Source organism: Sorex araneus, chromosome 8, assembly GCF_027595985.1.
Source record: "Sorex araneus isolate mSorAra2 chromosome 8, mSorAra2.pri, whole genome shotgun sequence".
In the NCBI taxonomy this organism is placed as follows: Eukaryota; Metazoa; Chordata; class Mammalia; order Eulipotyphla; family Soricidae; genus Sorex; species Sorex araneus.
Window position 1 is genome coordinate 70624252 of NC_073309.1, and position 16690 is coordinate 70640941.

General features: G+C 45.3%; 1 protein-coding gene across 3 annotated transcripts in view; it reads left to right on the forward strand.

The window, feature by feature from the left end:
* Positions 1–3489: 3489 nt before the first annotated feature.
* ALG14 (ALG14 UDP-N-acetylglucosaminyltransferase subunit) overlaps positions 3490–16690 on the forward strand; it is a 111313-nt gene continuing 98112 nt past the window's right edge. Inside the window, exons 1-2 of one of the 3 annotated variants that reach the window (XM_055146356.1) lie at positions 3490–3837; positions 10739–10890. In XM_055146356.1, the coding sequence (XP_055002331.1) occupies positions 3594–3837; positions 10739–10890 (396 nt within the window). In that variant the 5' untranslated portion in view covers positions 3490–3593. The remainder of the gene's footprint in view (positions 3838–10738; positions 10891–16690) is intronic. The other 2 variants (XM_055146355.1, XM_004614670.2) reach the window with 2 other exon arrangements.

Genomic DNA, 16690 nt, shown 5'->3' on the forward strand with positions numbered 1-16690 from the left:
GGTGCCAAGGATAGAACCTGGGTTAGCTGTGTGTAACCCAGGTGCCTTACTTGCTATACTACCTTGCCATACTACCTTGCACACTACTTAAGCATCTTATCTAGGGAAAACACATATGGAGCAAATCATGGTAAGCAGCAAGCACGAAAAATACCTCTACTATCTCCAGCTCCATCACTTCTCAGATCTAGTGTTCACTATTGTTTTTTCGTTGCAGTGATTCAAGTTTCTCTAGGTCTCTAATCCACTATCCATACCACCAATCTCCCATTATCCATCTCCTCTACCTCCTCTACTTTTCTGTCTTCCACAGGAAATTCTTGACTCGCTTGAATAGAATCTTTGTTCATTGTCTGCATGTCATAAGATTATTGTTGGCTAAAGCCTTTGGTCTCTTTTTCTAGCAGCAGAAAAAAATACATAAAATAGGGGTTTGCACTTCAAGCCCATGTTTTCCCTTTAACAGAGATGTCACTTGCTTGTCTGTTTCATTGCTGATCTATTTTCACTTCGGATAAACATGTGTTCTCTCTTGAACACACACTTCTCTCCTTGGCTTTCTAAATAAGTTGCCTTTTTAATTTATATTTTAAATAAGTTTCAATGAAACTATCTTACTTCACAAAAATACATAAAATTATATTGGCACATATTACTTGTTTTATTTTTATTTTTGGTTTTGGGGCCACATCTAGTGGCAGCTCTGGGGCTATTTCCAACATTTGTTTAGGGTTTGCCCCTGGTGGTGCTTGAAAACCATACAGTGCCAGGGATGGAACACAGTCTCTGGCATGTGAACACTGAACTCCAGCCCATAGAGCATCTCTCCAACTCTGCTGTTATCATTTAAATGGGCATGTTACCCTGCACAGAAATCCTGTACTGGTCCTGAGGACTAAATCCATTACTCTTCAAGATGATTATTTCATGCTTTTGTTCTTCTCAAGCTTTTTATAATCTGTACTTCCAGTCTCTAAATCCTGTTCACCACAACTTCTTCAAATCTCCCCTTACTTGAACCCCTTTCCCTGCCCTCTAGCCTATGGCCAGGGACAAAACATCCTACCTCCCATCGACACCTAGATTTCTATTGTACTCTAGATTCTCACCTTATTTTTCGAAGAAAACTTATCCTGTATTCATTCCTTTCTTCTCCAGCATGAATTTTCCACTCGTGGATAGCTTTTTAACATCAAGCAAGTCAAATCACCCCCATCTTTAAAAAATTTTTCCTTGGGGCCAAGAGAAACAGTAGAGCAAGTAAGATGCTTGCCTTGCATACAGCTAACCTGGGTTCAATCCCCAGCACCCCATTTGGTCCCCTGAGTACCCATCAGAAGTCATTCCTGAATGCAGAGCCAGGAGTAAGCAATGTCAGATGTGGCTCAAACACCCAAAACAAGCAAACCTATATATCTATGTATAGATAGATGGATAGCTACTACACATGCATCCTTCTGTTCTTTGAATGGGGACTGGGTTACTATTCTTAGAAATATATATATATATATATATATACATACATATCCTTTAATTCCCTTGCTTAGAGCTATATGTATATATATCCTTTAATTTTCAGTACTCCTAAATTTTTCATCTAATGTTTTCATTTCCCTTTAACTGAAAAGTTGAACTGATGGTCTAGAGACTGCCCTTCTTCAGCTCTTCTTTGCTCTTCTGCCCATTCCCGTCTGCTTCCCACAAACACTGTTCAGTTGAAATGCTGCTCTCATTCCGCTCCCCAGTGAGGAATCTGTTCCCCAAACATCTGCTCCCACCTGTCATCAGCAGGTGACACACCAACTCTTCCCAAATTCTTTTTTTTTTCTTTTTTGGGTCACAACCGGCGATTCTCAGGGGTTACTCCTGGCTCTGCACTCAGAAATTACTCCTGGCGGTGCTCAGAGGACCATATGGGATGCTGGGAATCGAACCCAGGTCAGCCGCATGCAAGGCAAACGCCCTACCTGCTGTGCTATCACTCCAGCCCCAAACTTTTGAAGTTTTGAAGCCAAAATCTGAGTCATCCTGATTCCTTTTATTCTTTTTATCTCTAATTAATCTATCAACAAGTCTTATTGACTTTATCCATGAACTGTATTTCAGATCTATTCTCACCTATCTTCTCTGCCATCTCCTTAGCCTAGAGCTCACTTATGCAAGGCAAGACTGTGCCACCATATTTCTGCCCTCTGACTGTTTTTCACACATCTTCACAGGGCTTGCTTCTGGAATTTCACCATGCAATGGAAAGCCCAGGAGACTCCAACAAAGTTTGAGAGCACTGATTCTACCCCCATAATTGTAAATATTTCCCATCACTTGCTAAATACTCCTAAGCAAATTATTTACTTTTAATTTTGTCCTACATCAGTGATGTGGGGTAACCCCCATTACTATCCTGGAGGAGGGGGTGTCACTCCAAGCCTTGCTTAGGGGATTATGAAGTGCTGGAAGTTGAACTCCCAACTCCTGCATGCAAAGCATTTAAACTATTTAAGCTATCTCTGCAGCCCCGTAACCTCCAGAGAATATCAGCAAAGAGGAAAATAATATCCACCCTTGGCCTTCATTGTAAGGTAATAGAATTAACAGGACTTGATGGGCAAGTGTGACTAAACGAACATTAGAAAGCATTTTCAGGTTTCTAATACTAAGTCTGAAACAATTTCACGTTTGAGCACCTTTCTAGAGCTGCTCACTCATCTGTATACTTGTCTTCTGTCTATAGGTGAAGGCAAATCACATTCGAAGAAAAGAGACTTCTCTAATCTCAGTACTTATTTGTCACCGCAATATGCACTGAATAGATAAAAAATAAGCCGAAAATGGGACGGGGGGAGGTGCCAGCTTTGGAGTAAAATTAACCAGACAGCAGGTTTCTCTCGTCTCTACCCTGCTGCCTTGAACTCAACTCCAGTCCGCTAAGGACCACGGGTTTGGATCGAGGCGACCGTCTCTGACTACTGCAGTCGCCGAGGCCAGTGAACGCTGAGCAAGCTCTGAAACAGGAGCCTGCACACCGAGGGCTGCGGACCCCGACGCCGGCGGGACGGCGGCAGGCGGCGACGGGGAGGGGTGCCAGAGATCTCGGATCACGGTCACAAAACGGTGCCCGAGCTGCGGCACCTCACTGGAATCGTCCCAGGGTTCATAGGCGGCCTCTTGTCACGCGAGAAAGTCGAGTTTTTTCGAGCGCACGATCCAGGGAGGCCGCGCCACAGGACGGACACGGGGCCTTCTGCCTGCGGCTCGATGCGCCGCCCCGCCCTGGCGCGCCCCGCCGCTCACGGATCGCCTTTCCAGTTTGAGTCCGCTCGGCGCCCGTAGTTTGAGCCGCTCGGCGCCCGTAGTTTGAGCCGCTCGGCGCCCTTAGTTTGAGTCCGCTCGGCGCCCGTAGTTTGAGCCGGTCGGCGCCCGTAGTTTGAGCCCGCTCGGCGCCCATAGTTTGAGCCCGCTCGGCACCCGTAGTTTGAGCCCTCCCAGCACCCGTTGTCTGAAGCCCCCTCGGTGCCCTCCGAACTCTGACCGGACCTCGGAGGCTGGCGCAGCGCGCGGCGGCGACACTACGCATGCGTCCTTCTGTCCTTTGAATGGGGGCCGCGTTCCTCTTCCTGCTGGCAGCGGCGGCAGGGCTGCTGGCCGCATTCCCGGCCCTGAAGCTGTGTCGCATGCTTCACTCCCGGCCTGCGCGGCTCCGGGAATCCCTCAGTCTCCTGGTGGTGGCCGGGTCCGGTAAGTCTCCGGGCTGCCCGCGGAGGGTTCGGCCGCGGCACTACAACCCCCAGAGTGCACCGCGGCCTTCTCCCCGGTCTTCTGGGCGCCGTCGGGAGCGAGGTATGCTGGGATTTGTAGTTTCTCTGCGTTACCGGGCGCTGCTGCCCTGCCGGCTCAAAATACAAGTTTGATGACGCAGCCTTGGCATCTTTTAATTACAAATGAGTAATTTCCATTTGCCAATTATTAAGAGTCTCCGTGGCTCCGTATATATGTAAATGTATATTTGTTTAATTTTGTTTTAGGTCCACAGCCGGCCACCTTCAGGGCTTATTCCTGGCTCTGCACTCAGGAATGACTCCTGGGGACCATGTGGGATGCGGGTGATGAACCTGGGTTCGCCGCGTGCAGTGCAAGCGCCCTACCTGTCTACTATCTCTCCAGCCCCCGTAGCGTGCATTTTTTTAAAAAACAAGTTATTAATCAGAGTGAACAGAGTGGAAGTCAAAGCTTTTTGATACAGACATGAAATTTCCCTGTATGAAAATGGCTGTCTTGCATAGTTAACTTTGCAGGACATTTTGTGTTTAGTTTAGGAACTCTAACTACTACCGATAAACGAGGCCAAGGGAATTGTCACATTTATAAATATACATGTACAAAAGTTCACAAGGATGAAAAAATTACCGACGGCAGAACACTGTAGGCTTACCCAGATACTGCGATAGACTTTAAATATTAAGTTATCCTGTCAGTTGGTACACTTAGTGCAGTCAGTCCACGAGCTCTGTAGACGCCTACAATTTTAAATGGACAGGTCTGAGGTCTTCAAATCCATTGCGTGTGCAGCTATAAACATCAGATGGCAATAGAGGGAAAACATGGAATGATCAGATGTTCTAAACTTGTATGCATTGTTTAGTGCATGTGTCTTGAGCCAGGCACTAAACTCTGGAACTAGTGTATAAAACTGATTAGTATTATTGATGTACTACTGACCCTCCCAAAGGTGCAAGGTGCAATGATGCAGCAGTGAATGAAATGGAGAAAGCAGGTATTTGTCACAGTGCAATATGGGTGTACAAGCTGGAAAATGTAACTGTTAGGGAAGTTTTCAGGGTATGTCAAAATTCAGATTAGGATGCTTTCTGCAAGAAGCGTTGTCTACACTGACACTTGAACGATAAACCAAGAAGTAGCCAAACAAGCCAGATTGAAGTTTTGAGCACCTGGGCAGATATGAAAACAAAGCACAACACAGCAGCATGTAGAATGGCCAGGGGTGAGCTCGGTGTGGGGAGATCAACCTAGACCAGATCCCAAAAGTGTTTCAAACCTGTCCTCGAGAGCTACTAAGTTTATGACTTCACACTGTTATTAGGGTTCGGATTCAAGACCTTTAGGTTCACACAACTCAGAGTTGAATCTCATCTCTGACACATAACTGACCTGGTTATCCAGGGAAAATTTATTCAGTTACCGAACCTTCTGTTTCCATCTCAGAAAGTGTGGGATGAGAAGGAAAGAGAATATATTAAATATGGTTGTATTGTGTGTAGCAAAGTGTTAGCCAGATAGTAACCATTAAATACACGGTGACTCTTACGAATTCTGTCAGCAGAAGGATGACTTGAAGTATTTAAGGAGTTCTTTTAACAGTTCTTGCAAAACTGGATTCAAGGCTGTGAATCCCCTAAGACGTGTTGCCTGTCCACGGAGCTCTGTTTCATTCCCTCAAATCTGAATGATAAACTAGCTGGATAGATTATTCTTCCTGAGGTGTTCATTTCGTTGAGTTTTTGTTCTGTATCCTTCAATACTATTCAAGCTTGTACAGTGTCGTTCAGTAGATCTGCTATACATTTTATTGGCTTCGCTTTGTATATGTAAGTTCTTTTTCTGATCTTGAGGCTTTCAATATTCTGTCTCTATCTTTGGATTTTGTCATTTTGAGTATAAGGTGTCTTGGAGTTTTCCTTATTGGGTCTATTTTTGCTGGGATCTTGGTACCTGAAATTCTCAACTCTGGGAAATTCTTATCAGTAATTTCTTTTTTACTATTGTTTATTCAGCTAGCAGATATCATTGGGCTGCACTAGCACACGACAGGGACAAATGGGGACGTTACTGGCGCCTGCTCGAGCAAATCGAAGATCAATGGGATGACAAGTAATACAAGTCATTATTCAGCCAGTTTGCCTTACTGTTTTTCAGGGACTCCTGATTCTTATATTATTTGTCTTAAATTCATCCCACAATTTTCTGGTATGCTGTTCATTTCTTTTTACCCCCTTTTCCACCTTCTGCTTTTTCTAGTGATTTCCTCCTTCACATCTTTGATCTTTCCTCAGCTGCTGTTATTCTGCTATTCAAGGCTTCTATTGAGTTATTTATATCACTCAGCATGTCCTTTATTTCTATCATCCTGACTGTAGTAGTTTTTTAAATTTTGTCTCTTGAACTTTCTTATGTTTTGCTGACTACCCGAGCTGTTGGTTTTTGAGCCCGAGTCACCGTGTCAGGAAAGATCTTAGGATTTACTGAGCTGGTTTTGTTTACATCTTCAGTGATAGAGTTTTTGCTCACTGAACTTGGCGGGCTTCTACATGTTTTCCCCACTGGCTTTCTAGTGTTCTCACTGTATTGGGGGTGAGTTTGATAGTTGTCACCGGGGAAGATGCTGAGGGAGTAGGTTGGGGATTCCCTTTCTTCTCTGCTGTTCTTCACCCAGGGACAGGAAATATAACTGAGCAGCCTGTAATTTGCTGAGTGGATCTGTCATGCGGTTGCATGTGCAGTCAAAAGCTTCAGAGCTGTGGTGTGGGCCCTTAGTATGGTACAGGCTGGGAGCGAATGCTGTTGGGACCCACCTGGTAGGAGGGGCTTTGACTCCCACCTGTAATAGGCCAGTAATGTCAGAGACAAGCCTCACCTGGGTGGTGGAGCAGCAGCAAGAGGTCAGGCAGGAGCTTTGGCGTGGGCCCTTAATATGGCATAGGTGGTATATGGAGGCTGCTGGGATCCACCTGTTTCGGAACAGGCCCGGTGATATCTGGAGGCAGGCCTTACCTGGGATGGCGGAGGTCACCCTTACCTTGCTAGCAGAAGGGCAGGCATTTTCCTGCCCAGGACGGGAAAGGTATTTCTCTTATTCTCTCTCTCTCTCTCTCTCTCTCTCTCTCTCTCTCTCTCTCTCTCTCTCTCTCTCTCTCTCTCTCTCTCTCTCTCTCCCTCCCTCCCTCCCTCCCTCCCTCCCTCCCTCTCTCCCTCTCTCTCTCTCTCTCTCTCTCTCTCTCTCTCTCTCTCTCTCTCTCCTTTTTCCTTGCTGGGGGTGAAGGGCGTGGCAACCGCCATATGATGAGGACCACAGATGTGAGTTACAAACTGCAGCAATGTGATGCTCTTGGGAAAGTGGGCAGCACCGGCTCTGCTCGCCACTGAGATGTGATCCTGGGGGCCACACATGTGCGGCCTTTCAGCAGCTGCACGAGCATGAATCCAGAGGCCATCTAAACTACTTTTGGTATGGGCAGCTCCTTGAAGAATGTCTCCAGACTGAGAACTAAGCTGTGGCCCCATGCCTGCCCAGGAGGGGAAAGGTATTTCTCTCTCTCGCCTCTTCCTTGCCGGGGGGTGAAGGGCATGGCTACTGCCATATTATGACGACCACAGATGAGAGTTACAAGCTTGCAATGATCCAATATCTGGAAGAAATTTCCCTGGACTTAGTTGCTAAAATACAGAAATCCAAAACTGTACGACCTCATATCTCTTCACAACAGGTCTGACTATAGTGGGAAACTCCTAACAATAATAGTGAGGTTTTTGTTGAAATATTGAATGTAACCAAAGTAAAGAGAAAGTAAAGTGAAATTTATCAGTTGGGAGGGGGGGGCGGGATGGGAGGTATGCTAGTTTTTTTGTGGGGTTTTTTTTTTTTTTGGTGGTGGAATATGGGCACTGGTGAAAGGATGGTTGTTTCAGCATTGTATAACTGAGACTTAAACCTGTAAGCATTATAATTTTCCACATGGCGATTCAATAAAATAAAAAAAGAAAGAAGAGCAGGCATTTTGATCACCACTTACAAACAAGGTTCCATTTTCAAGAAAATATTGAGTGAGCATTAAAAAAAAAGCATAAACTTTTAAAGGCAATATTAAATATTTGTTTTAAAAATAAATGAAAAAATGTTTATATAGTGTAGGATATCATTGGTTTGTCCTTTCTCCCTTGCCACAGAGTTTGGGCTTATCTGGTAATAATCTCTAAACAATTCTAGACTACATTGGTATGTCCTGCTCCCCTTGCCACTAGGAGCTTAGGTATATCAGTCACGCCCATCAAGGTGCTCCCGAGTCACTCCCACTCCTTTGTCTATATGTAATCACTTCTAAGCTCTCTTCCCCAACTAGTTTGTTTTATTTTATCAGCTTTTCCCCTAATCAGACTCTACTCTGTTAATTTGTAAGGTCAGACCTTGCTAGGACAGTGAACTTGTATTGTTAGTTAATATTGCCTTTCTCCTCTCCTTATGTCTTTTGAATAGTTTCCTTTAAAACAATGTCTTTTTTGTATGAACAAAGAAAGACAGTTGTTAATATGCTTTGGTAACATGGGATTTAATTGGCTTCGAATATTATTCACTCCCAGGCATCTGCTTTCTCGACTAAAGCCTCAGCTGCCCTTACTTCCTAGCACCCCTGAAAGCAGGGTCCTGATGAGGGATGGGACGGACCCAGGGCAAGTGGTGAGTTATGTGCTACCCTGGCATTGAGATGGGCCTGGCCAAAGCGCCTAATGCTTAACTATAAGTTAAGAGCTTGGTCATGGACATGTCATGTCATGATCCAAAAGCAACGACAAGACTAGGACCCTGCTAGGGATAGGAAAGACTAATCTGGCCTGAGCACTGTAGTCTGAGATCGAGATGACCCCAGGAGAGCAATTCTATAAACTTAATGCATCTCTTGCTATGTCCATACAAAATGATTAATTTTATGAATACTTACATGTTAGTTGGACGAGGAGAGGAGAAACACACCCATGGGATTCCGCTCTTCGGTGGATGTCCTGCTGAAAGAGAATCTGTCCTAGAAGAAGCATCCCCTGAGGGAAAGAACTTTACCCCTGTTGATGGTGACCACACCTATGTGTAAGCCCCAACCCCTCATGCTTGGGGATTGAACTAGGCTGTGAGAGTGGGCTGGGGGCCAGTGCCGGGCCAGTTCCAGTGCCAGATCTGGAGAAGCCAGATGGAGATCCAGACCCAGAGGAGAAGGAGAACGAAGTAGAATGGGGGAGGAAGAAGCAGAGAAAGAGTGGGGAGTGTTTAGAGAGGAAATTGGAATAAACTGCAACCGAGACCAACCGGCCTGGCTCTGTTCCTTCCTTTGCCTGCGTCATCATCGCCATCAACCTCCCCGGGGTGGGGGAAGCGGCTGGAGACTACCGAATGCGGGCCGCGGGAGAAATAGAGCGCCGCTGCCCAGTGCCCCGTGCGGTGCCCTCCCTTCTCCTCTCCCCTTTTTCTTTTTTGTGTGTTTACACAATATAGTAAGTATAATGTTTTGGGGGTTTTTTTTGTATAATGAAGTTTTAATTGCGGTGGAAAGTGTGGATATTAGGTTTTGTCCCTAATTGTTCCAGTTGTGAAAACAAGTAGCAGCTTTGTAAACCACCACTTTTTTCAGGGCTAAAAATACTAAAATGAGTAAACAGATGTATAAATTGCCTCATAAAAAAATGAATGACAGGTTCTAAGGTTAAAATATTATTTTAATAATGAAATTCACACATAGTCTGCTGATTTTATATTTTTCTAATTCCTCTGGCATCTAGAGAGTCATCCTTCTCTTTCTACTGTAGGAATATACCTGTGAGAAACATATGCGTCATTTGTTTCATAGTTCTCATCCTGATGCTCATTGTATCACTATTGAAAGCTCTTCCTCAAACTAGTAAGGGAGATGAGAGTGGGGAGGTTTGTACACAAAGGGGAACAGCCTTGTAAACGAAGACAAGGGAGAAATCAATCAGACAAATACAGATAAATTGTTTGTTGTTGTGCCTGGGGGCCACACCAGGCGGATGCTCAAGGCTTACTTCAGGCTTTGTGCTTGGGGATCACTCCTGGCAGGACTCAGGGGAGCTGTATGAGGTGCTGGGTATCAAACTAGTCAGCCACATGCAAGGCAAGAGTGCAGACAATGTGAGAATGTGAAGGTGAGGCCAGGAGATAATGAAATTAAGTAGGGTAATACAGCACACTGATAAGGTTTTTTGCAGTTTATATTAGTACACAGTTTATATAAAAGATAGATATGCAGGGATGGAGCGATAGCACAGTGGGTTGGGCATTTGCCTTGCACGCAGCCATCCCGGGTTCAATTCCCAGCATCCCATATGGTCCCTGAAACACTGCCACAAGGAATTCCTGAGTGCAAAGCCAGGAGTAACCCCTGAGCATTGCCGGGTGTGACCCAAAAAGCTAAAAAAAAAAAAAAAGATATGCTATTTTTTCCCCCATAAAGAAAACCTAAGTGAATAAAGTTGACTGGGGGTTGATCTGTTGGAGAGAACGTACTGGTATTCCCAGTGCTCAGGACCTATTTCTGATTCTGTCCTCAAGAGTGACCCCTGGTGGTGCCTGAGGGAATATATGTGGTACTAGGGATAGAGTGATAGCCCAGCAGATAGGGTGTTTGCCTTGCACACAGCCGACCCTGGTTTGATTCCTCCGTCCCTCTCGAAGAGCTCGGCAAGCTACTGAGAGTATCCCGCCTGCATGGCAGAGCCTGGCACCTACCCGTGGCGTATTCTATATGCCAAAAACAATAACAAGTCTCACAATGGAGACGTTCCTGGTGCCCATTCGAACAAATCGATGAACAACGGGACAACAGTGCTACAGTGCTACTAGGGATAGAACCTTGCCAGGCAACCACCTTCCCCTGTGAAGGGCAACTCTCCAGCCCTTTGGGGAATTTCAGCATCTTACTCCTTCCTGTTTTTTCTTCAGGTGGACATACCACTGAGATCCTGAGGCTACTTGGGAGCTTATCCAATGCTTACTCTCCTAGACACTATGTTATTGCTGACACGGATAAAATGAGTACTCAGAAAATAAAGGAGTTTGAACAAAACCGAGCTAATCAAGACCCCAGTACCAGGGTAAGTAGTCATCTGTTTCTGAGAACGTTACTAGTTTTACATGGAGTTTAATTTTGTTTGGAAACAATGTCATACATGACAGTGTACTCCCCCCCACCCCAAGGCAGTTTGTTTGTTGGTGATGAACTACCAAAAAGGGAGAAAGTTATTTAAAATAAAGCTTTTAGTAAAAAATAATTGTGGGCTAGAGACCTAGAACTGTTCTTTCTACGGTGTCTGCCCTTCGGCTCCCTGGTCAGGTCTGTCTGCATTGATATCGACTCCACTTGATCTTGCTGGCCAACCCTGCTCCTCTAATTCCATTCCTTACTGTGACGTGGGTGCATGTGTGGCTCAGGCCGACTATACTGTAAAGGAATGGAGCCTTTTCTGTGATTGGTAATTGATTTCTGGCCATACTTTGTCCAGGGAGTTTTATTTGTCAGAGCCTATCTTGCCATTTTGCTGGGTGTCTGTGACACTGTTTATTGAAGAGAATCCCTTACTTTGTCTCACACTCTAATTATTTGTTATAAATTAGTTGTCCTATCTGTGTGGGTTTATTACTGGGCTCTCATTTTTGCCCCATTGACCTCTGTGTCTTCTATGAGTGCAACACCATGCTATTCTGACTACTCTGTCAGTTTGAAGTATAATTTAAAGTTGGAGTGTGTTTTGCTTTATTCCGTTTGAGGGCCACATCAAACAGTGCTCCATGTTTATTCTTTGCTTTGTGCTTGGGGATTACGGCAGTGCTGAAGGAACCAAGTTGTTCCAGGGATTGAACCCAGGTCTCCAACAAGCCTGTTGAGATATCTCTCTGTCACTGTTCCTGGGTGGTGGATGGTCACTAGCCCATCTGTGATAACCCAAGGGTCCACTAGGTGCATTCTAAGCCAAATCACAGTTCCCCCAACCCTGGACAGCCAACAGCGACGGACGAACAAAGGAGGGAACAGGGGCTGCCAGGCTAGCTAGTAATCTATTTATTATTTATTTATAAATAGTTGCTATTTATTCAAGTCTCACAGCATTAGGTCTAGAGAAATCAGGAGGGGTTGGAGGTAGCAGTTGCACAGAGGTATGACTAAACATCCTCATCAAATATGAACAGGTGTAAAGCACTTCCTTCAGGAGAAGCTCTTCTAGGAGACACTCAAGGGCAAGATCTCATCTCACTGCTCAGCAGGATCTCCACTAGGAGATCCTGTCAGAGGTGGAATTCCGTCTACGTGTGTACTGCTTTCTCCTTTTCTTCGCCAGTATCCATTTAAATAGTCATCTTCAATTTACTTCTTAATAATATGTCTAGTCATTTTGTGTGGACACAGTAAGAATATATTAAGCTTACAGGGTGGCTCTCCTGGGGCATCTCACTGTAGATCCCAGACTACAGCCTCAGGCCAGGCTAGTCTTTCCTAACCCCAGCAGGGCCCTTTATTCAACCTTTTGGGTCATGACAGAGTTTGTTCCATGACCATGCTGATATTATACTTCTTTTGTTTTTAAATTTTTATACATTTAATTTTCATTAAATAGTTCACAATAGTTCATTACAGATAATATTCAAACACCGACCCAACCAACAAGCATCTTCCCACCACGATAAGAGGGAAGTGTGTAAAAGTTGTTGATTTCATTCTGGGGCCCTTTAAGCCCGTATATAAGAGAATACAGCAAGTATGTTAAAACCAAACACATGTGTGCTGCTTTAGGTACATCAGTGGGCTAGAGTATAAGAGGAGGTTGCATGGACACATTTGCAGCTGCACGCTCCAAGAAAAACTGCGTCGCTCTCTTCCGGGAGCTTTGTTTTATAGTCTCTGGACTTTGGCTGTTGATGAGATTACATAGTACCGGGGGCAGTTCGTGGGTGTGACTGCCAAGCTACTGGAAAAATAGGGATCTGGGTGGAGGAGACCCAGTCCAGATCTGAGCAGGCTTGGAGATCTCAGCCACGGGTCCCATACACCTGGGTTCCTCTGTTGGTTCCCTCATGGGTGAGACTCGTCCGAACATGTGAAGAGTGGCCTTGAGTATGGCTATGGCTGGATTCTGGAGGTTTTTGGCTGCTGGGGCTCTGCTTGGGGTAGGGAAGGAAACTCCTTTTGGAGTGTTAGGAACTAAGGGCAACTGAAGCTTAAGTCAAGTAAATATGATGGGCCCTCAGGTATAAACATTATTTGGAGTCAACTCCCAAGTTACAAAGCATAGCATTAACTGTCTTCCTGTTTCTATACAAAAAGGACATAGAGGAAAGAGAAAAGCAATATTGTGTAAAAAAAAAAAAATCCAGAGTCCTCAGAAGAATTTGACTTTACAAAGTCACAGGGTCTGACTGGGGAGAAAAGCGACTAGTATAGGAGAAGGAAAGCACAAAAGAGAGGTATAAACAGAGGATTGGGAATGCCCGTTAGAACTGGGTGTGCCTCTGAGCACTGTTTATTGATGTAACTCAATATACTTTAACTCCGTGGTTGGGGGTGGGGAGTGGAAGAAAGGACAAACCAATGTTCTTCAACATCTCTCCAGCTTTTGCTTCTGTTTTGACACCTTGTTCTCGGGGTTATTTTGGTTATTTGGAGACTTTTGTAGTTCCATATAAATGCTTTTTGGGCCCCAAAGCACTCGGCAGTGCTTGATGGCTGCTCCTAGCCCTGTTTAAGTCACACCAGGCCTCCCAGTAGAGGCTCTCCATTCCTTTGAGCATTTCCCAGTCCTATAAGCCAATGTAAAGCTTATGTTTTTTAATTATATCTCCTTTTTTTTTTTTTTTTTGCTTTTGGGGTCACACCCAGTGATGCACAGGGGTTACTCCTGGCTCTGCACTCAGGAATTACTCCTGGCAGTGCTTGGGGGACCGTATGGGATGCTGGGAATCGAACCCGGGTTGGCTGGGTACAAGGCAAACGCCTTACCCGCTGTGCTATTGTTCCAGCCCCTAATTGTATTTCTGAGGAAAATGCTATTGGGATTTTGATATTGAATCTGAACATTTCTTTAAAATCACGGGATCCCAGATTTATTTGGCCTACTCCATTCTTTTCAAGAAAAAAAAATTACCCAGCATCCCTCCAGAATCTTTCAACTGAACACAAAAAATTGGCCCATATTGTACCTGAGGCTAGTCATTGTACTATCTCTCCTATCCCTAGAAAAATAAGTAGGACCAAAGATGTCATTCAAATAATGATGCTCATATTAGCCTGTTTTGATATTCAACAAATTTCTAAGCTAAATTTTAAATAAATGTAATTTTAATTTTTAGCAGAGACAAATTATTTTTGTTGCAGAAATTCTACTGAAATTTCTCTTGATTCATTCAATTCAGTATAATTTCTAGTGGTATTTAAAATCTTTAGGCATATGTTTCCCCTTCCTTATGATTACAGGCCAGTAACAAGAAATAGCTATTTCTCATACATTTTTAAACTACCCCATTCACTTGTGCTTCTTTAAGTAGTTTAGCTATTAAGAGAGACATTCTTCCCTTAGGAGAAATACCTAAGTCCCTCTTGAGTAAAGCAACTGAGATTAGAAAGGGGGAAACAGAGCTAAGCCACGGAAGCAAAATGAATGTTTAGCTGTGAAATTGGTTATATAAAAAAATCATCTTAGAAAGCCTTCTAAAGAAAATGTAATTTCCACTGGGATTAGTTCTAGAGTAAAGAATAGCTAAAGCAATATATTTCAGAAAAATTGGATCGTAACCTTCCCAAATAGAACCAATTACCAGCTCTGTGTCCTATGAAGAAAAGTGAAGAATCAGGGGGGAGTTTTCTTCCCGAGCTGCAGACTCCTGCGGGCTGTGCTGCCGCCTGGCTCTCTACCCCTGGGGGCAGAGGAGAGATCTAGGTCCCCCCAGCAGTGTGCTGGGGGCTGGGGTCATTCTTCTATTTGTTTCCAATTTGAGCTTCACACAGCGGGTAGGGCATTTGCCTTGCACACAGCCGACCCGGGTTCGATCCCGGCATCCCATATGGTCCCCCAAGCACTGCCAGAAGCAATTCCTGAGTGCAAAGCCAGGAGTAACCCCTGAGCATCTCTGGGTGTGACCCAAAAAGCAAAAAAAAAAAAAAAAGAAAAACCCAATTTGAGCTTTATCTGCTAACTAGCTTGCCTGACAACAACCAGTGCTCTTTGTAATGGCCTTTACAGTGTGAGTTTCCACCTTTAGAGAATTTTACTAAAGGAAAAGGCTTGGTGACACTGTAATGAAATATTTTTGAGTTTGAGCGGGCACCAGTAAGCCTCCATGGTGAGACTTGTTGTTACTGTTTTTGGTATATTGAATACACCAAGGGAGCTTGCCAGGTTCTGCCATGTGAGTGGGATGGTCTCGGTAGTTTGCCGGGCTCTCAGAGAGGGATGGAGGAATCGAACCCGGGTTGGCCACATGCAAGGCAAACGCCCTATCCACTGTGCTGTCACTCCAGTCCTAAAATTGGAATGGATTTTTGAGTTGCATGTGGAAATTAAAATGTGGGTTGTGTTTGTGAAACCACAGGAGCAGTTGCTAAAAACTGATTTGAAGGATTCAAAATTGGAGTCAGGGGCTGGAGACATAACATTCGCCTTGCATATAGGCTCCCAGTCTGATCTTGTCGCTGCATCTGATCCCGGGCACTGTTGAGGCTGTCCCTGACCACCCTAGAGGAAGCCCCGCCCTCCCCTCTACCCACGCTTCGCAGCTGGGCTCTTTTCCTTTCGGATGCTTTTGTTTGTTTGTGGGTCACACCCCACATTCCACAGTGCTTAGGGCCTTCTCCCAGCCCTGTAGTGGGGGTCAGGGGTGGAGTTGTTCCTGGTGGTGCTCAGGAGACTATGCAGTGCCAGGGGTTAAAAGCCTTGTCTGAAGGTGGTCAGTGTTCTTGAGATGATTGCCAAGGGAATAGGGGACTTTTGACTGGGAGGAAGTTGCATTTGCTCCTTGGGCCTTAAAGAGGAGACATCCCCAGAGGGTCCGAGAGCTAATGCAGGAGGTGAGGCACTTGCCTTGCATGTAACTTGCCCCAGGTCACTTTCTGGGCTCCCCTGCAGTTCCCCAAGCACTGCAAGGGTCACTCCTGAGAACAGAGCTGGGGATAGCCCCTGAGCACCACTGGGCACAGCCCTCAAAGTCTCAAAATCTAACAGACCAAGAAAAGAGTAGAAAGGCCGAGGGGGTGGGAAGGGCAGCAGTGCAGCATGAAGCAAAGTGAAGGGGAGTGTGGCGAGGAGGCGGGGTGCAGGGGTGCGAGCATGACACAGGGGACACTGTAGGCCTTAACACCAGCTTATGCACAGCCCTCGCCTGCTACAAGGCCAGGAGCTGCTGGAGCAACTCAAGTCAGAGAGGGTGCGATTTACACCAGTAGAGCTTGGAATCTAGATAATTTTTTATTTGTTTTTTATTGATTTGGGGGCCACACCCTATGATTGATACTTAGGGCTCTGGTGCTGCACTCAGGAATCACTCCTGGCGGTGTTCAGGGAACCATATGAGGTGGGATCAAACCCAGGTCAGCTGCATGCAAGGCAAATGCCCTGCCCACTGTACTATTGCTCTGGCCCCAGGGTTATTTGTTTATTTATTTGTAAGTAAAATAAGTAGAATTGCCTGACACTGGACATGAGTAGTGAATATAAAAGTCATGCAGAGCCTCACAGATTTTGTTTTTGTGTTTGATGGGGGGTGAGGGGGGTGGGGTGTGTGTGTGTGTGTGTGTGTGTGTGTGTGTGTGTGTGTGTGTGTGTGTGTGTGTGTGTGTGTGTGCGCGCGCGCGCGCGCGCGCGCACCACCCGAACCAGAGGAACTGCAGGGATGGCCCAAGCCCTCGCC